This window comes from Lagenorhynchus albirostris, chromosome 5 (assembly GCF_949774975.1).
Source record: "Lagenorhynchus albirostris chromosome 5, mLagAlb1.1, whole genome shotgun sequence".
NCBI lineage: Eukaryota > Metazoa > Chordata > Mammalia > Artiodactyla > Delphinidae > Lagenorhynchus > Lagenorhynchus albirostris.
The window spans coordinates 73,764,717-73,789,176 of record NC_083099.1 but is presented as its reverse complement, the minus strand read 5'-3'; the positions used below and the strand labels follow the sequence as shown (position 1 = coordinate 73,789,176).

Below are 24,460 nucleotides of genomic sequence, written 5' to 3'. Positions count from 1 at the left end.
GGGCCCAGTAGTTGTGGCTCGCGGGCTCTAGAGCACAGGCTCAGCAGTTGTGGCACACGGGCTTAGTTGCTCCGCGGCATGTGGGATCTTCCCAGACCAGGACTTGAACCCATGTCCCCTGCATCAGCAGGCAGATTCTTAACCACTGCACCACCAGGGAAGCCCCTCATCTGATTTTTTTTTTTAATCTTTAAAAAATGTGGCTAATAGAAAATTTTAAATGATATATGAACCCACACCATATTTCTATTGAACAACACTGCTCTACATTAATCAGGGTAGGGGGAGTACTAGGGCTTTCCTAGTACTAGTGAAGTTCAAAGGCCGTAAGCACCACTCCCTCTTTTCATATTTAGGTACTTCACAATTAGCCCTTTATGCTTTCCTCACCTAAATGCATTGTTTGTGCCCCCCAAGCTTCATATATTGAAGCCCTAACTCCCAATGTGATGATATTTGGAGGTGGGGCCTTTGGGAGGTAAGGGTCATAAGGGTGGAGTCCTCATGAAAGGGATTAGTACCCTTAGAAGAAGACACACAAGACAGATGATCTATCTCTCCCTTCCTCTCTCTATCATGTGAGAATACAGTGAGAAGGCAGCTGTCTACAAGCCAGGAAGCAGGCCCTTGCCCAATACCAGATCTCCCAGTACCTTAATCTTGCACTTCCTAGATCCAGAACTGTAAGAACAAATGTTTGTTGTTTAAGTCACCCAGTCTATGGTGTTTTTGATATAGCAGCCTAAATGGACTTAAGACACCCATAATCTACCACCTTTTTCCCATCCTTTATGCTCAAAGCTTCCTGGAAATTAAAAAAATTTCCTTCATACTTAAATGCTTACAGATCACTATCACATAAGAAGAGCATGTATAAATAAATTAAAGCTAGTTTTAAACTATTTTGAACACATGTAAAAAAAAGAGCCTTTATAAAGCACATTAAAATTATTAACATTTCAATATATACTATTTATTTACATAAGCACATAATGTAAACACAGCAGAAAAATCTTCCAGAAAAGAGCAACTATTTAGTACTTACCTTGCTTATCTCCTCTTCATATTCTCTTCTTAATTCCCCAGGTTTACTTAATAGGCGAACTGGCTGATAGTCATCAACTGTTTCAGATCAAGAAAGAAAATTATATTATAGGCAACACCGAATTCTATGGCTAACTTTGATCTTCCACTAAACCTATATTAATATAAAAATGCAAAATTAAAATAAACATACAATTATTAACAGATATAGCAATATTTTTTTAATGGAATTCCATTTTAAAAGAAAGGCCAGGACTTCCCTGGTAGTGCAGTGGTTAAGAATCTGCCTGCCAATGCAGGGTACATGGGTTCGATCCCTGGTCCGGGAAGATGCCACATGCCATGGAGCAACTGAGCCCATGCGCCACAACTGCTGAAGCCCGCACGCCTAGAGTCCATGCTCCGCAACAAGAGAAGCCACCACAATGAGAAGCCTGCGCACCACAGCAAAGAGTAGCCCCCACTTGCCGCAACTAGAGGAAGCCCGTGCACAGCAACGAAGACCCAATGCAGCCAAAAAATAAATAAATAAAATTAAAAGAAAAGAAAAGAAAGGAATCTATGTTCCCTGGAATTAACCAAATACAAAAAAAAAAGGTCAGGGACTTCCCTGGTGGTGCAGTGACCAAGAATCTGCGCTCCCAACGCAGGCGGCCCAGGTTTGATTCCTGGTCAGGGAAAAAGTCCACATGCTGCAACTAAGAGTTTGCATGCCACAACTAAAGATCCCGCATGCCACAACTAACACCTGCCTCAGCCAAAAAAATAAATAAATAAATAAATAAAATAAATAAATAAGTATTAAAAAACAAAAAAAGAGGGCTTCCCTGGTGGCGCAGTGGTTGAGAGTCTGCCTGCTGATGCAGGGGACACGGGCTCATGCCCCAGTCCAGGAAGATCCCGCATGCCGCGGAGCGGCTGGGCCCGTGAGCCATGGCCGCTGAGCCTGCGCATCCTGAGCCTGTGCTCCGCAACGGGAGAGGCCACAACAGTGAGAGGCCCACGTACCACAAAAAAATAAAAAATAAATAAAGACCAAGGTTTGTGGCAAAGGATCCTTTAAAAAAAAAAAGAGAGAGGCCAGAGGTTTTCTGGTTCAAAATGGCACATGAACACATATACTTCGCTTTTTCTCTAGAAGCCATTAACATAACAATAAAGTAAGTTTTAAAAAGTAATTCTACAATAATAGCAAACACATATTTCTCAAAAAAGGTGTATATAAATGGCCCACAAGCACATGAAAAGATGCTCAACATCATTAGTCATCAGGCAAATCAAAACCACAAAGAAATACACTTTGTACCCATTAGAGTGGCTACTATAAAACAAACAAAATAACAAGCATTGGCAAGGAGATGAAACTGCAATCCTTGTGCACTGTCAGTGGAAGTGTAAAATGGTATAGCTGCTATGGAAAACAGTATGGCGGTTGCTCAAAAAACTAAACATAGAAATACCGTGTGATCCAGCATTTCCACTTTTAGATACATATCCAAAAGATCTGAAAGTAGGGTATCAAACAGATACTTATACACCATGTCATAGCCAGCATTATTCACAACAGCCAAATGGTGGAAGTAACCCAAGTGTCCATCAACATGAATGGATAAATAAAATATGGTAAATACATACAATAGAATATTATTCAGTTGTATAAAAGAATGAAATTCTGACACATGCTACAACACGGATGAACCCTGAAGACACCATGCTAAGTGAAAGAAATCAGACACAAAAGCATAAATACCTACTTTGTCCTCTACTTATATGAGGTACCCAGAGTAATCAAGTTTGACAGAAAGTGGAATGATGGTTGCCAGGGGTTAGTTAGAGGAAGGGGGAATTGAGGAGATATTGTTTAACGGGTACAGTTTCAATTGTGTAAGATGAAAAAGTTCTGCAGATGGATGGTGGTGATGGCTCTACACCAATATGATGTTCTTAATGTCACTGAACTGTACACTTAAAAATGGTTAAAATGGGGATTTCCCTGATGGTGCAGTGGTTAAGAATCCGCCTGCCAATGCAGGGGACACGGGTTCGAGCCCTGGTCCGGGAAGATCCCACGTGCTGTGGAGCAACTAAGCCCGTGCGCCACAACTACTGAGCCAGCGCTCTAGAGCCCGTGATCCACAACTACTGAAGCCTGCACGCTCTAGGGCCTGCATGCCACAACTACTGAATCCACATGCTGCAACTACTGAAGCCCACACGCCTAGAGCCCATGCTCCGCAACAAGAGAAGCCACTGCAATGAGAAGCCTGTGCACTGCAACAAAGAGTAGCCCCCGCTCACCACAACTAGAGAAAGCCTGCGCACAGCAACGAAGACCGAACACAGCCAAAAAACAAAAATGGTAAATTTTATGTTATGTATATTTTTACCACAATAAACAAAACTTGATAAAAAATAAATCACTTTGGGAGTTCCCCGGTGGTCTCGTGATTAGGATTTGGTGCTTTCACTGCCGTGGCCTGGGTTCAATCCCTGGTAGGGGAACTGAGATCCCAAAAGCCGCGCAAAAAAAAGGAAAAAAGTAAATCACTTTACACAGTAGACACAATAAAAAATAGCTAAGATAATTTAGAAAAAGAACAATGAAGAGAGATTTACTGTATTAGATATGAAACACAATTAAGTAGAATTAAATGAAGAAGGCGTGGTACAAACACAGCCATCAAGAAACAGTTAAAAAAAAAAGAAAATCCCCCAAACAGCTCTGGAAAACAAGCAGACTGTTGTTTGATTAGGTAAACAGTATACAATGAGGATGTATCATTCACCAAGCAGTGTGGTTCCCCAGGAACTTTCAATTCCTGGGGGGAAAAAAGTTAAGATGGCTGTTTTACACAATACTCAGATTGCAGGTGAATTTTAAAAAATTTAATGGAAACTAAAAATGACTGAAGAAAATATAAACGATAAATTCAAAATTTTAAGATAGGGTAGATTTCCTGAATAACAGAAGAAATACCCAAACAATACTTTTATATTATGACAAACATCACAAAGTTAAAAACAACAAACTGGGAGAAATTATTTGCAAATACAGAAATCAATAGACAATTAACATGCAGACTATAACAAGAACTTCTACAGATTAAGAAAAACACACTTCAGTAATGGGCAAATGAAAGGAACATGCAATTTACAGAAGATGCTTAACTACTCACTCTATAGTAAGCAGAGCATTGTAATTAAAAAAAAAAATTGGGGACTTCCCTGGCAGTCCAGTGCTTAAGATGCTGTGCTTCCACCGCAGGGGGTGCGGGTTTGATCTCTGGTCGGGGAACTAAGACCCCACAAGCCACACGGTGGGGCAAAAAAAAAAAAATTTTTTTTAATAGAACTACTGAGATTTTTAATGTTTACTTATTTGTACACAGGTAAATCTAAACTAAGATCAGTAACTTTTTCAACCAAAAACACAAATTTAAATTGCCTTAATATGCTTCCAATAATCTAAATGCAGCAATTATTTGCTGTTTCTTAAACAATTTCTAAGAGTATGACAAATCTTAAAAAATCCGTTTTATAGACTAGAAGCGACTATGACAGTCAGTGCCATCTGTTTGAAGTACCTCACAACACTCATTTGTGTTAGTTAGCTCTAAAATTTCTCTCGTAAACTACTGAAATTAAATGTTCCCACTGTACTTAATATTGCTTTCTTACGGTGAGTGTTCTTCTTAAGAAGTCAAGATTCACTAAAGGAAATTTATCCCCATATTTTTTATTTTACTCTGAAAGAAAAATCCAAGTTAATTGAAGAACTAAATGTCCAATACTGGACCAAAAATAAAAACAAATAATAAAATCTAACTAGAACAATCAGGCTGTTTATAAAATTATTCTTCCATCCCTCAATTTGACTCCGCTTGCATCATCAAGGAAACAGTTTCTACTCCCAATTAAATTAAATTTGCTCTGTAGTACCAATCTCCCTCTGAAACCTGTAGGAATTATTCTTTGGCTTTTTCTAGCTTCTGGTGGTTTGCCAGCAATCTCTGGTGTTCCTTGGCTTACAGATGCATCACTCCAACCCTCTGTCTTCACATAGTCTTCTCACTGTGTGAATTCACATCATCTTCCTTCTGTGTGTGTGTGTGTCTGTGTCCAAATTTCCCCTTTTTATGAAGAGACCAGTCATAATAGATTGCAGCCCATCCTAATGACCTTAACTTGATTACCTCTGTAAAGAGCTTATTTCCAAATAAGGTCACATTCAGAAGTATTAGAGGTTAGAACTTAAATATATCTTTCTGTTACGTTACATGTAACAATGTGTAATACATCCTCACTGGAAAACTAAAAAACACTACTGAGAGGAATAAAGATCTAAATAAGTAGAGAAATATACTATTTTCATGGGTACGAGGGCTCTATATTGTTAAGATGTCAATTCTCCCCAAATTGATCTATAGATTCAATGCAACCCCAATCAAACTCCCACTAGGCTTTCAGTAGAAACTGACAGGTTGATTTTTAAATTTACATGGAAATAGAAAGGACCTAGAATACTCAAAGCAAACATGAAAAAGAATAATAAAGTTGGAGAACTATTACTGTTATTGACCTAGGTTCTTGGACTCTTTAATCAACAGAAAGTGGTAAGAGGCCAGAGGAGAAATTCAGGCAAGCCTTTACTGGGACTTGTGCTACAGCACAAGGGAGCAAGAACAAGTAACAGGTGCCCCCTGTTCGCTCCCCAAGGGGCGCAAGCTGGGTCCTTAGATGGGGTGAGGGTAGGAGTGGACTGGTGGGTTGGGCCAGAGGGGTGGCTTAGGTGGTCTGCCCACCCCCTTGGTGGTGCTGTGTGCAGGGAGCATGCTATTGCTATTGCTCCTGGCACCTCAAAAGTGGCAGTTGGGTTTTGGCCTTTTTGTGTTTCATTGTTCATAATTTGCCCCAAATGCCCATGAATGTAGTTATTATTTTTAGTTCCTTATAGTTTTTGTTTTATTCTGTTGGTTGAGGAGATGTTTGTCCAGGCACAAGCACTCCAGTAAAGGGTCTCATGGCCCAGGTCATCTCATTACCATAAAGCTACAGTAATGAAGACACTGTGATTTAAACATTAGAATCAACAAATCAATCAGTGGTGGGACTTCCCTGGTGGTCCTGTGGTTAAGACTCCATGCTCCCAATGCAGGGGGCCCAGGTTCAATCCCCAGTCAGGGAACTAGATCCCACACACCACAACGAAGATCCAACATGCCCCAACTAAGATCCAGTGCAGCTAAATAAATAAACTAAATAAATATTTTAAAAAAAAGTCAGTGGAATATAGACCCACACTTACAAGAAAAGCTTTTACAAGTGATAAAGGAATAACTAATATTCATAAGGAAAAAATTAACCTCTATCTCATCCACTATTCAAAAATTAATTTGAAATGGACCATAAGCCTAAACATAAAAGCTAAAACTGTAAAGTTTTTAGGGGAAAAAAAGAGGAATATTTTCATATTCCTAGGGTTTTCTTAGATAGGACACAGAAAGTAATAGCCATAAAAGGAAAAGTTTATGAATTAGACTTCATGAAAATTAAAAATTACAGCTCATCAAAAGACACCATTAAGGACTTCCCTGGTGGTGCAGTGGTTAAGAATCCCCCTGCCAATGCAGGGGACACGGGTTCGAGCCCTGGTCCGGGAAGATCCCACATGCCACAGAGCAATGAAGCCCGTGTGCCACAACTACTGAAGCCCGCACTCTAGACCCCGTGAGCCACAACTACTGAGCCCATTCGCCTAGAGCCTCCACCACAAGAGAAGTCACCGCAATGAGAAGCCTCTGCACCACAACAAAAAGTAGCCCCCGCTCGCTGCAATGAGAGAAAGCCCGCGTGCAGCAACGAAGACCCAACACAGCCATATATAAATAAAAAAAAATTTATAAAAAAAAAGGAAAGAAAATGAATATGCAAACCACAGACCACAGAAAATATTCACAAAACACATCTGGCAAAGTACTGATACATATCACTACTTAACTCCTACACTCAATAATACAAAGATAAAACTCAAGGGGCAAAAGATTCAAGCAGGCACTTCACAATGGAAGACATACAAGTGGCCGGACAATAAAAAATGAAAAAAGATTCAATATCATTAGTTACCTGGGACATGAAATTACAACTACAATGAGATACTACTACAAATCCATCAGAAGGATTAAAATTAAAAAGACAGGTAACAGCAAATGTTGGTGAGTATACTGTTAAGTGAACCAAATGTGTCCCCTCGAAATTCACGTAGAAATCTTAATTCAATGTGATGGTATTTGGAGATGGGGCCTTTGGGAGGTCTAATTAGCTCACGAGGGTAGAGATCCCATGAATGGGATTAGCACCCTAATAAGAGGCCAGAGAGCTGGCTAGCTCTCCACTATATGAGAACATAATCAGGAAGAGGGCCAAATCAGGAACCAAATTGGCCAGCACCTTGATCTTGGACTTCCCAGCTCCAGAACTGTGAAAAACAAATCTATTGTTTAAGTGACCCACTCCATATACTTTGTTACAGCAGCCCAAACTAACTAACGCAGATGAGCAGAAGCCAGGATTTGTATATGTTGTTGCTGGGATTAGAAAATAATACAACCACTTTGGAAAATGACCTGGCAGTTTATTTTATAACCAAACACATACCTACTCTATGACAGAGCACTTCCACTCCTAAGTATTTGTTCAAGAAAAGTGAAAACATATGACCACAAAAATAAACTTGTACAAGAATCTTCACAGCAACTTTATTCAAAATAGCCAAAAGCTGGAAACAGCTGAGGGACCACGAACTGGAGAACCAACAAGGGAAGTGGATGGAGGAAGGGAGCCCACAATCAGCTCCACTCAGCTCTGCAGCACTGAGCTGGAAGTGATAAGAAATGCTGGTATTCTGCTCCTCCTGGAGGGATACTTGACTGGGAGCTAGGGAGACAGGGAGCCCTGTCTTCCTGTCTTGGCCACACCCACTTGGAGTGGAGCTTCCCTCTTGTTGAGTTAGGGAGGGAGGAGAGCAAATTGTGGCTGCAGAGAACAAGGGAATTCCCTGGCGGTCCAGTGGTTAGGACTCCACGCTCTCACTGCCGAAGGCCTGGGTTCAATCCCTGGTGGAGGAACTAAAATCCCACAAGCTGTGCAGCATAGCCAAAAAAATTAGAAAGATTAAAAAAAAAAAAAGTATAGTAGAACAATACTTAAAAAGAAATAAACTACTAATAATCACAAAGGGATAAATCTGGAACATTATACTATGTAAAAGAAACGTGTACAAAAGAATACACACTGTATGATTACTGTTACGTGCTGAATTGTGTGCCCCCAAAAGATATGCTTAAGTGCTAACCCCTGTACCCAAGAATGTGATCTTATTTGGAAATAGGGTTGTTGTAGACATAACTGAGTTTATACTGGAGAAGGGTGGGCCCTTAATCTAATATCACTGGTGTCCTTGAAAGAGAGACAAAGAGAAGATATGACTTTGTACAGACACATAGGGAGAATGTCATGTGACTATGAAAGCAGAGGCTGGAGTTACGCAGCTGCAAGCCAAGAACACCAAGGACTGTCAGCAACACTCAGAAGCTAAGAGAAAGGCATGTAACAGATTCTCTCCGAGAGACTTCAAGAGAACATGTGTCTGGACTCCTAGCTTCCAGAATTGTGAGAAAATAAAATCTGTTATTTTAAGCCACCTGATTTGTGGTAGTTTGTTATGGCAACCCTAGGAAACTAATAGAATTCCATTTACATGAAGTTCTAGAGCAGACAAAACTCATCTATGGTGGGAAAAAATAAAAACAATTGTTGACATTTGTGGGGTGGAGGGACGGCTTAACTGGAAGGGACATGAGGATAATTTCAGGTGTGATGATAATGTTCTACATTTTTATAGGGGTTTGTGTTACAAAGGGTTATACTTATGTGAACACACAGTGAGTTACAATTAAGATTTGTACATTTCAATTATATGTAAATTTTACAGTGAAAGAAAAAAGTTATAAGCTAATATTTATCTTTAATAATATGTATACTTCTATGTGAAGATGTGGCACATATATACAATGGAATATTACTCAGCCATAAAAAGAAACGAAATTGAGTTAATCTGTAGTGAGGTGGATGGACCTAGAATCTGTCATACAGAGTGAAGTAAGTCAGAAAGAGAAAAACAAATACTGTATGCTAACACATATATATATAATCCAAAAAAAAAAAAGGGGTTCTGAAAAACCTAGGGGCAGGACAGGAATAAAGACACAGACATAGAGCATGGACTTGAGAACACGGGAGGGGGAAGGGTAAGCTGGGACAAAGTGAGAGAGTGGCATGGACATATATACACTACCAAATGTAAAATAGATAGCTAGTGGGAAGCAGCCACATAGCACAGAGAGATCAGCTCAGTGCTTTGTGTCCACCTAGAGGGGTGGGATAGGGAGGGTGGGAGGGAGACACAAGAGGGAGTGGATATGGGGATATATGTATATGTATAGCTGATTCACTTTGTTGTAAAGCAGAAACTAATACACCATTGTAAAGCAATCATACTCCAATAAAGATATTAAAAAAACCAAAAAACAAAACAAAGCAAATAATATATATACTTATATGTATATTTAAGGGGAAATGAAATAAAAAAATAGGAAATCAATGGATGGATAGATGAAAAGATATATGACAAGTATAGCAAAATGTTAATTGCCACATCTGGTTATGGATATATGAGAGTTCACCATAGAATTCTTTCAACTTTTCTCTATATTAAAATTTTTTCATAATAACATGCTGAAAAAAATGTAAGCATACTACCAAAATCTCTTTTACAATGAAAGGAGGGAAGGAAGGAAGGAAAGAAAGAAGGGAGGGAGGGAAATAAAAACAAAAACAAAAACCAAGGGTTGGCAAGGTGTAACTACACCTCTCGTACACTACTGGTAGGAGCGTAAATTGGTAAAACCATTTTGGAAAACTGCTTGGCAGTATCTCCTAAGGCTTACCCTACCTGTAATACCCACCAAGGGATAGTCTTAGGTTCTATTAAACATTCAAACTCAGAAAATGACCATAAGGCCACGTTTGGCATCAATCTAACAGCATGAAAGCAAGCAAGCCAGGTAACCCCTACCCCACAGAAGCCAACATCTCTTGTGGCAACAATACAGGCACAGGTTCCCCACAAGAAAAATGCCCAGTTACAGTGGTCACTACACTCAAGAGAAGCACAAACCATAGTATCCCAATCAGCATTATCATTCCTCCCAATAAAGACGTAATTTGTCAATCAGAAATAATTTTTACCACAATCAATGCTTGCTACCTAGTAACATCATTGACATTCTTACCCTCATTCTGTTTTGGGAGAAACAAAGCTAGAGATTTCATCAAAGGACAGATTTTCATATAGCACAGGAAAAGATTTAACTCTTTATCCACATTCTATGACCCCCAAATCCCACTCTACATCCAACAGAAATGTAGACATATGTTCACCAAAATACAAGTATAAAAATGTTCACAGTAACACTATTCATAACAGCCTAACAGGATACAGAATTTTTCATTGCTTTCACTATTTAATATTTATACAACATAGTACCTTGTAGCAATGAAAATAAACCATAACCACATGTATCTCATCAATCTAACCATGAGCTGAAGAAACCCCACACAGGAGTACAGGATTCCATTTTTAAAAAGGTTCAGAAACAAGCAAATATGATCCATGGTGTTACAGGCCAGAATAACATCAACAGTTACAGGAACGGGTGAGTGAATAGATTCTGCAAGAGAGGATTCAGGAGTTCTGGCAAAGTTCTGGGTCTTGAATGTAGTACTGGTTACACAGACATGTTCACTCTGAAAATTCACTGAACTGTAGACTTATGATTTGTACACTTTTGCATGTACCTGTCAATAAAATTTACATGAAAAACAAAGCAAAGAGGATCAACTTCCAGAATCGTAGAGTAAGGAGATCTGCAGACTTTTTCTTCAACAATCTGGTAGAATAAAGTTCCCGAAAACTGTCCTAAGAGCCCACAGCAAAAGAAGTATTTCCCCCACCCCACCAAATTTACTAAATCTCAGCAAGAAAAGTGAGAATCTGTGGCACTGCAGCCACAACTGCTCTGCCCCCTCCCTAACTCAACAAGAAGGAAGCTCCACTCCAAGTGGGTGTGTCAAGACAGGAAGACAGGGCTCCCTGTCTCCCTAGCTCCCAGTCAAGGGGTACATCATCCCTCCAGGAGGAGCAGCATAACAGCATTTCTTATCACTTCCAGCTCAGTGCTGCAGAGCTAAGTGGAGCTGACTGTGGGCTCTGCTCTTCTCTCCACTTCCCACTCAGGCATAATGTGGAACAATAACGGGGCCCCACTGCCCTCATCACAGCTCACTCATAGGGCCAAGGGTTCTAGGAGAGGCAAGCCAAGGAGAATAGACTACCATGCCTGTCCACTGGCCTGTTCCTAAAGAGAGAGGTAAGCCATTGTCTCTGCCTCCAGCTCCAGAGCAGTGGCTCAGAGATTTTGCCAAGGGAAAGAGACAGGCCGTAAGAACTGAGGGCTCCAAAGATTTCCCTCAAAGAAAATGACTTTATTTGGAACAGAATGTGAATTAGTTCAAGCCTAAAGGCACTCTTGAAAACAATAGCAATTTTAGTGGTAAACACTTAAAGAGAAGGCAGGGTGGGACTTCCCTGGTGGCTCAGTGGTTAAGAATCTGCCTGCCAATGCAGGGGACACGTGTTCAAGCCCTGGTCTAGGAAGATCACACATGCCGTGGAGCAACTAAGCCTGTGTGCCACAACTACTGAGCCTGCGATCTACAGCCTGTAACCCATAACTACTGAGCCCGTGTGCCACAACTACTGAAGTCCACGTGCCTAGAGCCCATGCTCTACAACAAGAGAAGCCACCACAATGAGAAGCCCGTGCACCGCAACAAGGAGTAGCCCCTGCTCGCCGCAATTAGCGAAAGCCCGCGCACAGCAACAAAGACCCAATGAAGCCAAAAATAAATATATAAATAATTTTTTTTTTTTTTTTTAAAAAGAGAAGGCAGGGTGGAGTGATGTCAGCAAAATGGCAGAGCAGGCAGCTCCAAGCTCTCATCCCTCCACAGAAACGTCAAAAAAGCAAGGAGAAACTACCAGAGCCAACACTTCCAGAACTCTGGAAAACAAAGGTTTAGAGCAACCAAGAAAATGGTGAACCAAGAAAAAGGCAACTTCAGGAAGATTGGTTCAAGATGGTGGAGTAGAAGGAGTTGTGCTCACTCCCTCGTGCGACGGCACCGAAATCACAAATAACTGCTGAACAATCATCAACAGGAAGACACTGGAACTCACCAAAAAGATACCCCACATCCAAACACAAAGAAGCCACAATGAGATGGTAGGAGGGGCATAATCACAATTAAATCAAATCCCATAACTGCTGGGTGTGTGACTCACAAACTGGAGAACACTTATACCACAGAAGTCCACCCACCAGAGTGAAGGTTCTGAGCCCCACGTCAGGCTTCCCAACCTCGGGGTGCGGCAACGGGAGGAGGAATTCCCAGAGAATCAGACTTTGAAGGCTAGCGGGATTTGATTGCAGGACTTCGACAGGACTGGGGAGAACAGAGACTCCACTCTTGGGGGCACACACAAAGTACTGTGTGCACTGGGACCCAGGGGAAGAAGCAGTGACCCCATAGGAGACTGAACAAGACCTACATGCTAGTGTTGGAGGGTCTCCTGCAGAGGCGGGGGGTGGCTGTGGCTCACCGTGGGGACAAGGACACTGGAAGCAGAAGTTCTGGGAAGTACTCCTTGGCGTGAGTCCTCCCAGAGTCGGCCATTAGCCCCACCAAAGAGCTGGGTAGGCTCCAGGGCTGGGTCGCCTGAGGCCAAACAACCAAAAGGGAGGGAACCCAACTCCACCCATCAGCAGACAAGAGGATTAAAGTTTTACTGAGCTCTGTCCATCAGAGCAACACCCAGCTCTACCCACCATCAGTCCCTCCCATCAGGAAGCTTGCACAAGCCTCTTAGACAGCCTCATCCAGCAGAAGCCAGGCAGCAGAAGAAACAAGAACTATAATTCTGCAGCCTGTGGAACAAAAACCACATTCACAGAAAGACAGACAAAATGAAAAGGCAAAAAAAAAAAAAAAAAAAAAAGAAAAGGCAGAGGACTTTGTACCATATGAACAAACAAGATAAAACCCCAGAAAAACAACTAAATGAAGTGGAGATAGGCAACCTTCCAGAAAAAGAATTCAGAATAATGATACTGAAGATGATCCAGGACCTTGGAAAAGGAATAGAGGCAAAGATAGAGAAGATGCAAGAAATGTTTAACAAAGAGCTAGAAGAATTAAAGAACAAACAAACAGAGATGAACAATACAATAACTGAAATGAAAAATACACTAGAAGGAATCAATAGCAGAATAGCTGAGGCAGAAGAACAGATAAGTGACCTGGAAGACAGAATGGTGGAATTCACTGCCATGGAAGAGAATAAAGAAATAAGAATGAAAAGAAATGAAGACAGCCTAAGAGACCTCTGGGACAACATTAAACACAACAACATTCGCATTATAGGGGTCCCAGAAGGAGAAGAGAGAGAGAAAGGACCCGAGAAAATATTTGAAGAGATTATAGCTGAAAAATTCCCTAAAATGGGAAAGGAAATAGCCACCCAAGTCCAGGAAGCGCAGAATCCCAGGCAGGATAAACCCAAGGAGAAACACGGCGAGACATGCAGTAATCAAACTGAAAAAAATTAAAGACAAAGAAAAATTATTGAAAGCAGCAAGGGAAAAATGACAAATAACATACAAGGGAACTCCCATAAAGTTAACAGCTGATTCCTCAGCAGAAACTCTACAAGCCAGAAGGGATTGGCATGACATATTTAGAGTGATGAAAGGGAAGAACCTACAACCAAGATTACTCCACCCAGCAAGGCTCTTATTCAGATTCAAAAGAGAAATCAAAAGCTTTACAGACAAGCAAAAGCTAAGAGAAATCAGCACCACCAAACCAGCTCTACAACAAATGCTAAAGTAACTTCTCGAAGTGGGAAACACAAGAGAAGAAAAGGACCTACAAAAACGAACCTGCAACAATTAAAAAAATGGTAACAGGAACATAATTATCGATAATTACCTTAGACATGAATGGATTAAATGCTCCAACCAAAAGACATAGGCTCGTTGAATGGATACAAAAGCAAGATCTATATATATGCTGTCTACAAGAGTCTCACTTCAGACCTAGGGACACATACAGACTGAAAGTGAGGGGATGGAAAAAGATATTCCATGCAAATGGAAATCAAAAAGAAAGCTGGAGTAGCAATACTCATATCAGATAAAATAGACTTTAAAATAAAGAATGTTACAAGAGACAAGGAAGGACACTACATAATGATCAAGGGCTCGATCCAAAAAGAAGATATAACAATTATAAATATATATGCACCCAACATAGGAGCACCTCAATACATAAGGCAAATGCTAACAGATATAAAAGAGGAAATCGACAGTAACACAATAATAATGGGGGACTTTAACACTTCACTTACTCCAATGGACACATCATCCAGACAGAAAATTAATAAGGAGACACAGGCTTTAAATGACTCAATAGACCAGGTAGATTTAATTGATATTTATAGGACATTCCATCCAAACACAGCAGATTACACTTTCTTCTCAGGAATAGGAATAAACCTACCTAAGGAGACAAAAGACCTGTAGGCAGAAAACTATAAGACACTGATGAAAGAAATTAAACATGATACCAACAGAGAGATATACCACGTTCTTGGATTGGAAGAATCAATCATGTGAAAATGACTATACTACCCAAAGTAATCTACAGATTCAATGCAATCCCTATCAAATTACCAATGGCATTTTTTATGGAACTAGAACAAAAACTCTTAAAATGTGTATGAAGACACAAAAGACCCCGAATAGCCAAAGCAGTCTTGAGGGAAAAAAACGGAGCTGGAGGAATCAGACTTCCTGACTTCAGACTATACTACAAAGCTTCAGTAATCAAAACAATATGGTACTGGCACAAAAACAGAAATACAAATCAATGGAACAAGATAGAAAGCCCAGAGATAAACCCAAGCACCTATGGTCAACTAATCTATGATAAAGGAGGCAAGGATATACAATGGACAAAAGACAGTCTCTTCAAAAAGTGGTGCTGGCAAAACTGACAGCTACATGTAAAAGAATGAAATCAGAACACTCCCTAACACCATACACAAAAATGAACTCAAAATGGACTAGAGACCTAAATAGAGACCACTATAAAACTCTTAGAGGAAAACATAGGAAGAACACTCTTTGACATAAATCACAGCAAGATCTTTTTTGATCCACCTCCTAGAGTAATGGAAATAAAAGCAAAAATAAACAAATGGGACCTAATGAAACATGAAAGCTTTTGCACAGCAAAGGAAACCATAAACAAGATGAAAAGACAACCCTCAGAATGGGAGAAAATATTTGCAAATGAATCAACGGACAAAGGATTAATCTCCAAAATACATAAACAGCTCAAGCAGCTCAATATTAAAAAAACAAACAACTCAATCCAAAAATGGGCAGAAGACCTAAATAGACATTTCTCCAAGGAAGACATACAGATGGCCAAGAAGCACATGAAAAGCTGCTCAACATCACTAATTATTAGAGAAATGCAAATCAAAACTACAATGAGGTATCACCTCACACAAGTTAGAATGGGCATCATCAGAAAAGCTACAAACAGCAAATGCTGGAAAGGGTGTGGAGAAAAGGGAACCCTTTTGCACCGTTGATGGGAATGTAAATCGATACAGCCACTATTGAGAACAGTACAGAGGTTCCTTAAAAAACTAAAAATAGAAGTACCATATGACCCAGCAATCCCACTAACTGGGCACATACCCAGAGAAAACCATAATTCAAAAAGACACATGCACCCCAATGTTCATTGCAGCACTATTTACAATAGCCAAGACATGGAAGCAACCTAGATGCCCTTTGACAGACAAATGGATAAAGAAGATGTGGTACATATATACAATGGAATATTACTCAGCCATAAAAATGAACGAAATTGGGTCATTTGTAGAGACGTGGATGGATCTAGAGACTGTCATACAGAGTGAAGTAAGTCAGAAAGAGAAAAACAAATATAGTATATTAACACATATATGTGGAACCTAGAAAAATGGTACAAATGAACCAGTTTGCAGGGCAGAGATAGAGACACAGATGTAGAGAACAAACATATGAACACCAAGGGGGGAAAAGTGGAACAGTGGGTGGTGGTGATGGGATGAATTGGGTGACTGGGATTGACATATATAAGTTAATATGTATAAAATAAATAACTAATAAGAACCTGCTGCATAAAAAATAAATAAAATAAAATAGAAAACTTCAAAAGAAAATGTCTTGCTGTTTCCAATGGGGTTTTTTAGTGGTTTGTCTAAGATATATCTCTATGGAGATCCTAGTGTTGTACCTTTCTTATTCTTCTAAACCCGAGTAAATGTGAATTATAACATTAAATGTTTAAAAAAAAAGAAAAAGAAAAAGCCAATCTCAAAAGCAGTAGGGGGCTTCCCGGGTGACGCAGTGGTTGAGAGGCCACCTGCCAATGCAGGGGACATGGGTTCGTGCCCAGGTCCGGGAAGATCCCACATGCCGTGGAGCGGTTGGGCCCGTGAGCCATGGCCGCTGAGCCTACACATCCGGAGCCTGTGCTCCGCAACGGGAGAGGCCACAACAGTGAGAGGCCCGCGTACCGCAAAAAAAAAAAAAAAAAAAAAAGCAGTAGGAAAATTTTGGGGACACTTTACTTGTTCTTGCCCCACACACTCCTCAGCATACTGGCAGTCTTTAAGAGGGAAACCCACGTTCTCAGATTGGGACACTTGTTCCTGGTTCTGGAGGGAAATGAGCAGACTCAGGGCAAGACACATGCTCAGAAAACATCTGAGAAGACCCTAAGCTTTCACCTTGGGCTGATCCCAGGCTCAATTCAAGGCTGGCTAAGTGCTGAAGGACAGCCTTGGCACCAAGCCAATGTGTCAAGACAGAGAAGTGCTTCTTTGTTTTGTTTCTTTTTCTTGTTTTTTCAGCTCCTGACATTCAAAGAAATCTGTCAAAACACTAACCAAACACAAACTAAGACAAAGACTCGGTGATCACACACATTAAGGAACACAGTCTTTGCAAAAATAGTTTGGGAAACTCAGTAACAAATGGTCTATTATAGCCTTCAACAATCAAAAAAATGGTAAACCCCAGGGAAAGGGAAGAATCTGATTCCCAGAGTTACCACATTGTAATATTCAAATGTTCAATTTTCTCCAAAAAACCAACCACAAGGCATACTAAGAAACAAGAACGTTTGGACAATTCAAAGGAACAGAAACCATCCCTAAGGAAGTCTAGACATCAGACTTACTAAACAAAAACTTTAAAATAACTGTCTTATCAACAAATGGCACCAGGAAAATGAGATATCCACATGTAAAAGAATGAAGTTGGACCCTTCCCTCACACCATATACAAAAATTAACTCAAAATGGGTTAAAAACTTAGGGACTTCCATGGCAGTCCAGTGGTTAAGACTCTGCGATTCCAATGAAGGGGGGCAGGTTCAATCCCTGGTCAGGGAACTAAGATCCCACATACTGCACAGCACAGGGGGTGGGGGGTGCAGTAAAAAAAAGGATATACAACCCAATAAGAAAAAAATGAGCCTGAGATCTGAACAGACTCTTTACCAAAAGAGACAGCAAAAAAGCACATGAAAAGATGCTCATATCAAAACTTGTCAAATTGCAAATTTTAAATACACTCAGTTACTGCACATTAATTATACTTCAATAAAGCTATGAAATTTTAAAAAATAAACTTAAATAGCACTCACAGAAAAGCAAACAGATGTGCTCACGTGACATGCAATGGCTTGGACTGACTACAGATAATAACACTGTGTATCATGAAGGCTGATTTTAAAGAATGACATTATGATGGACTCTGTTAGTTTCCTATTTCACACCCAGTCTTCTTTGCTTCCTTATTAAAAGAACCTCAACTGTGTTCAAGAAAATGTGTCCAGCTAAAACAAGCAGAACTCTTTATCTGTGGCTGTTTTACTTTTGTAATAGAGACGCCACCCACTTCCCTCCATGTCCATGCTGGAATACGGGAGCACAGCATTTGTACTGTGACCACGAGGACAAAAGCCAATACTAAGGATGGAGGGGGGAAAAAACGGGGAGGAACCTGGTTCCTTGATGACATCCACATGAGTCAAGTCCTAGATTGCTTGCCTCTGAACTTGTTGAGAAAAGATGTCTTCCTTGTTTAAGCCATTATTTGTTGCTGTGTCTCTTACACATAGTTGATCAAAATTTGTAACAGTGAGAGAATTTAGTTCAGAAGTGGGGTCTGAGGTACTAGTCACCCAAATCAGCCCTATGTCACTGTCCAATTTTATGGTCCCACTCTTTTCCCTACTAAGTCCTTTAACTTTTATAAGAGATCTAGTGAGATTTTAAACTCAATTTATGTTGTAATTCATCAACTCACAAGCTCAGGCTCTGGTTTTTGACAGTATCAGCCTATGACTGCAAAAGATGAGAAAACTCTCTTAGGGAAATCACAGAAACTTCCTGGGTTTTTTAATGCCTTAAGAAAGAATTCTACTTAAGTAAAATTTCTGAGTAATGGAGGGGGGGAAAAAGAATTCTATACAAACCCATGGCAAGCATCCATAGCCTCTCCTTAAGTGGGCACTTTATTCTAGGTAATAACTTAAGGAATTGTTTCATCACTGCATGATATTGGACTGCTAAAGTCACATCCTCTGTAACTAATTTTATCCTCACGGCCATCAAACCCAAACAGTTGCTACAACCAATGTGAGATTCCCACATCTCTGAAGGTCTCCTACTTGCAACTAATCTTGCTATCAATTATTAAACAGGTCTGCCTAGTAATAGCATATTATAGAAATCAAACATAGAAATAATCTTTGGGTGGGCCTGAGACCCAGGTCCTAAAGGTATGTAACCAGCAATAATGCCCAATTACACCATGAGAGTTGTTCTAGCAAAAATACCATTTCCGCTGCTGCTCAGACCTGGATTCCAAAAGTCCAAGCGGTGCTGCCCCTGAAGAAGTGGGTTTCTCTGTCACCAGGCTTGCAGGTCAGTCTTCCTGCTCACTGCTACATATATTGTTTACTTCTAAATCCAGGTCTTAGGTCACAAGCCTGACCCTAGGAGATGGGAAGTATGAATCCTGTAATTTCGTGGAGAAGACAGAACCCTTAGGTAGGAAACTATCAAAACGTAAGATGTTGTGCAGCCACAAATTGTAACTGTCCACCACTTACGTTATTATCTTTACCATCTTAACCTCAAACATTTTACACAAGACACTTCTATACAATGACAGTTAATTACCCATCACCACTTTTTAGTCATACTTACTGAACGGCCACCTAAAACTACATATAAAGCTCCTGAAGAAAACAGGGGAAAAGCTTCATGACATGGGATTTATCAATGATTTCTTGGATATGACACCAAAAGCACAAGTAACAAAAGTAAAAATAGACAAATGGGCTACATCAAACTTAAATACTTCTGTCCATCAAAGGACACAATCAATAAAGTGAAATGGCAACCTATGAAATGAGAAAATATTTGCAAATCATATCTGATAAGGGTTAACTCCAGAATATATTAGGAATACTAACAACTCAATAACAAAAAAACAAATACCTGATTAAAAAATGAGCAAAGGACCTAAATAAACATCTTTCCAAAGAAGATATGCAATGGCCAATAAGCACATGAAAAGATGCTCAATATCATTAGTCATTTGGGAAATGCAAATCAAAACCACAATGGGATAGCATCTCCCACCCACTAGGATGGCTGTATGAAACAAAACAAAACCATAAAGTAACAAATGACCAAGATATCCTAAAAAGGAACACTTGCACATTGCTAGTGGGAGTGTTTAAGATTGTATAGCTGCTATGGAAGAGTATAGCAGTTCCTCAAAAAATTAAACATAGAATTACCATGTGATCCAGCAGTTCCTTTCTGGGTACATACCCAAAAGAGTTGAAAGCACGGATACAGACACTTGTACACCAATGTTCATAGCAGCATTATTCACAATAGCCAAAAGGTGGAAGCCAAAGATGGAAGTAACCCAAAGATCTATTGACAGATGAATGCATAAACAAAGCATGGTAAATACATACAATGAAACATTATTTAGCCATAAAAAGGAATGAAATTCCGACCCATGCTACAACATGGATGAACTCTGACATTATGCTAAGTGAAAGAAGGTGGTGATCTTTTTGTAGTGTATAAAAATATCGAATCACTGCTGTACCTCTGAAACCAATACTGTAAGTCAATTATACTTCAATTTTTAAAAAAACTGCCCAATTGCCCTCCTGGAAAAAAGAAAGAGAGAGGAGAGGAGATAAGGGAAGGGAAGGGGAGGGGAGGGGAGGGGAGAGAAGGGGAGGGGAGGGGAGGGGAGGGGAGGGGAGGGGAGGAGAGGAAAGGAAGAAGCCACATACAAAAGCACAAACAGCTACTATGATTCTACTTATATGAGGTACCCAAAGTAGTCAAATTCATAGAGGCAGGAAGTAACAATGGTGGTTGCCACGGGCTGAAGGAAGAAGGAATTGGGGAACTGTTGTTTAATGGTATGGAGTTTCAGTTTGGGAAGATGAAAAAGTTCTGGAAAGGGATGGTGGTGATGGTTGCACACCTATGTGAACGTACTTAATACCTTGGACTGCACACCTAAAAATGGTTAAAATGGTAAATTTTGTTATGTATACTTTACCAACAATTTAAAAAACACACTAAGCTACCACTTAACACCTCCTAGGATGGCTGTAAAAAAATTAAAAGAAAAAAAAAAAACCCAGAAAATAACAAGTGTTGGTTAGGATGTGCAGAAATTGGAACCATTACACATTGTGGTGGGAATGTAAAACGGTGCAGACCTGTGGAAAAGTTTGGCAGTTTCTCAAAAAGCTAAACATAGCATCACCATATGATCCAGCAATTCCACTCCTAGATATATACACAAAAGAAATGAAAACATATTCAAACAAATACTTGTACATGAATATTCATATCAGCACTGTTCGAACAGCCAAAAGATGAAAACTACCCAAATGTCCATCAATGGATGAGTGAAAAAAATATATCCATAAAATTATTCAGCCCTAAAAAGGAAAGAAGTACTGATATAACCTTGTATGAACTTTGGAAGCATTATGCTAAGTGAAAGAAGCCAGACACAACAGATCACATACTGAATGAACACACTTATATGAAAAACCTAGAACAAGCAAATTCATAGAGATTAGAAACTCCGGAAAGGGGAAGGGGAGCGGAAGAGTCATTGCTTAATGGTTGAAGAGTCTGTCTGGGGTAATGAAAAAGTTTTGGAAACACAGTGGTGATGGCTGCAAAACATTGTGAATGTAATTAACAACACTGAACTGTACACTTAAAAATGGTTAAAATGGCAAATTTTATTTACCACAATAAAAAGAATTCCAAAATAAGGCAAGTAGACCAGAGCATAAGCACCACATTCAAAGTCTAAACATGAAACACCGCATGACTTATTGATCACGTGAGTGATCAGGCTGCTAGAGTCCAGTGTTCAGTTTGGAGCATAATGAATAGTACATACTGTGGAGAGCTATGAATAAAAATGGATGAACTAGATGGAACTGGCCACAGAAAGCTATTTTAGGCTCCCAGTGTAACAGGGAAGAGGCAAATCAGACTAGATGTAGGATCTGTTTTTTACTTTAACCTTTGCTTCCTGTTGCTTTTGTTCACTAAAAGGATACTGTCTACACATAATGGCTTGCCTGGGGGAACCCTGCCTCTCTGCCTGAATGTTAAACCAAAGTGCCTTTGCTCAAGGAAACGTCTGGGATATTTGCAAAATTTATGGTTTTTTTACTTTACTTCCTCATCTCCTCCCCCTCTCTGTGCTATAAAAGAAACTGGCATCCAAACCCGGTAAGATGGTTATTTTGAGACTTTAGTCGGCTATCTTCTTGGTCTGCCGGCTTGGCTTTCCAAATAAACTCGTATTCCTTTCCTCAACACCTCGTCTCTGATTTATTGGCCTGTCGCCAGGGAGCAGAGAGAGCTTGTATACTGTAACACTTGCAAGCTGAAGAATTAAATGAATGGCGATGCACGGCAAGTAAGTTAGAGAAAGTAATTTAAAGTGAAAAAGATATTAACACAAGAATCCAGTAGTTTCCTTACTTCTGCTGTTGCTATACTACACTACTGCTCATCTGTGACTATATAACTTTTCACATGACTTAAGACTCTAGCAGGCAATTCTTTTGTTCTGGGTTTTTTCTTTCCATTTTTAATCCAGCAAATATCAATTGAATACAGCCTGCGCTGTGACAATGAACAAAATCGTGCCACTGACCTTAATCAACATTTTGGGACCCATAAAACCCAAATACCCCTGAAAAATTTAGACAAACACTAACGGGGCTTTCTGTTTTATTCTTTAAAAAAATGGATTAGGGGCTTCCCTGGTGGCGCAGTGATTAAGAATCTGCCTGTCAATGCAGGGGACACGGGTTCGATCCCTTTCGACCCCTGGTCCGCAAGATCCCACATGCCGCGGAGCAACGAAGGCCTCGCACTACTGAGTCTGTGCTCTAGAGCCGGCGTGCCGCAACTATTGAAGCCCGTGCGCCTAGAGCCCGGGGTCCGCAACGAGAAGCCACTGCAATGAGAAGCCCGTGCACCCCAACACAGAGCAGCCCCCGCTCGCGGTAACTAGAGAAAGCCCACACGCAGCCACGAAGACTCAACGCAGCCAAAAAATAATTAATTAATTTAAAAAAATGGATTAGTGGTGATTGGCTTTTAAAAGGATTTTTGATTTTAGATAACAAACGCGCTGGGTTTTACTCACCAATTTCCTCTGATTCTTGCCCAGAGGCTCTCAGCTTGCATTCCTCTGTATAGTGTTTTTGAATTATCTCCCACAGTTCCGTATTGACAAGAGAATTTGTTCGGGTATGGTACCGAGTCCACGAAGAGACCCGGCGGCGACAGAAGGGACAGCACAAATTTGCCTTTTCGACAGTCGATTGGAAGCATGGTTTACAGAGCGTGTGGTTACAAGGGAGTGTCACAGGCTCAATTAGGATTTCCACACAGATCTGGCACTGGCATTCCAACAAGGAAGGGATGGCGTCTTTGGGTACAGCCATTTTAATATGCTAATAAGGCATATTCAACATCAACACCTGAAACAGAAAGAATCGTATTTCCAGCCCAAGTAAGGAAAAAGCAAATTAACAGTTTTGTGTTTAAATATTATGCTCAGCAGCCTACCAGAATTCAGAGATTGGGAGTATCAAACGTCTTGAAGTAAAAAGATGTTCTGCTGGCAAGGTAAACAGTATGACCCTGGAAGGCGGTGTATTTGTCCATGTTTAAGACAAACATCCGGAAAGAAAACAAATGAACCTTGGCTGCTCCCAAGCGTTAACAACCGGCTGCGGCAAGGAGAACGGTGGGCTCTGGCTCTTTGGCGCCGCAGGAAGCTCGCACCAAGTTCCCCTCCTCCCTCTTACCAGGTGAGGATGCTCTCTTAGTTCCAGGCAGCCAAGCCCGACGCCGCCTAGGCGCGCAACCACCAGGCCACCGCTCGAGAAAGAACGCTGCTTCCCCCCGGACGCCGGGCTCTGCTGGAGCGGAACTCCAGTCTTACCGCTGCTGTGGGGCCGCAAGCGAGCATTTCCCGGGGCTCTGAGTCCACCCCTCGCCTTTCTTCAGTCAGCCAGAAAGCCTCATCTTGGCTACAGTGCTGTAGCAAACCGACAAGGGCTAGTGACGTCACAGCTGCCCGCCAAAACGGCCCCTCCCACCTTACAGAACCGACCAAGAGCAGGGACGGCTAACATTTGGCCGGGAGGGACTTCCGGGCCTGCGCGCGCGCCGCCCGCCCCGCCCCCGGGAAAGGGCCCTCCCCTTGCGTCGCAACCCCTGCGGCTCCACTTTTCCCGCGTGATTCTTGCTTCCGGAGGCTGCGGAAGCCCGGCAGTGTCGCAAGGTTAGTGTCTGGGCAGAAAATGGGAAACCTCAAAACAAACTAAAAACCGAATAGTAGTTTAAAAAATTCTTTCCTCAGTACTCCTCAGAATACACTTCTGTTTTCGTTAATTTGTAACTAAGCCTCTTAGGTCGCTTTCCAAAGTTCTTGGAAAAGCGTCTCCGAGAAAGGCTGTGGTCAGAGAATCCACAAACTTGCTGCAGTTTAACAGGCACTTGGGAAACAAACTTTGG

The 24,460-nt window shown here is 40.8% G+C and overlaps 1 protein-coding gene across 6 annotated transcripts in view; it reads right to left on the bottom strand.

Annotated features, from left to right (window-relative positions):
* RNF168 (ring finger protein 168) overlaps window positions 1-23,992 on the bottom strand; it is a 42,654-nt gene extending 18,662 nt beyond the window's left edge. For 4 of the 6 annotated variants that reach the window (XR_009540735.1, XR_009540736.1, XM_060150376.1 and 1 more), the window contains exons 1-3: window positions 23,507-23,978; window positions 23,082-23,418; window positions 1,046-1,122 (exon numbers count right to left, since the gene is read on the bottom strand). Coding sequence is in view for 4 of the 6 variants with exons in the window: in XM_060150376.1 (XP_060006359.1) it covers window positions 1,046-1,122; window positions 23,082-23,382 (378 nt within the window). In the remaining 2 variants the exon portion in view is untranslated. Of the gene's footprint in view, window positions 1-1,045; window positions 1,123-23,081; window positions 23,419-23,506 lie in introns of all 6 variants that reach the window. The other 2 variants (XM_060150378.1, XM_060150377.1) reach the window with 2 other exon arrangements.
* Between the last annotated feature and the right edge of the window lie 468 nt (window positions 23,993-24,460).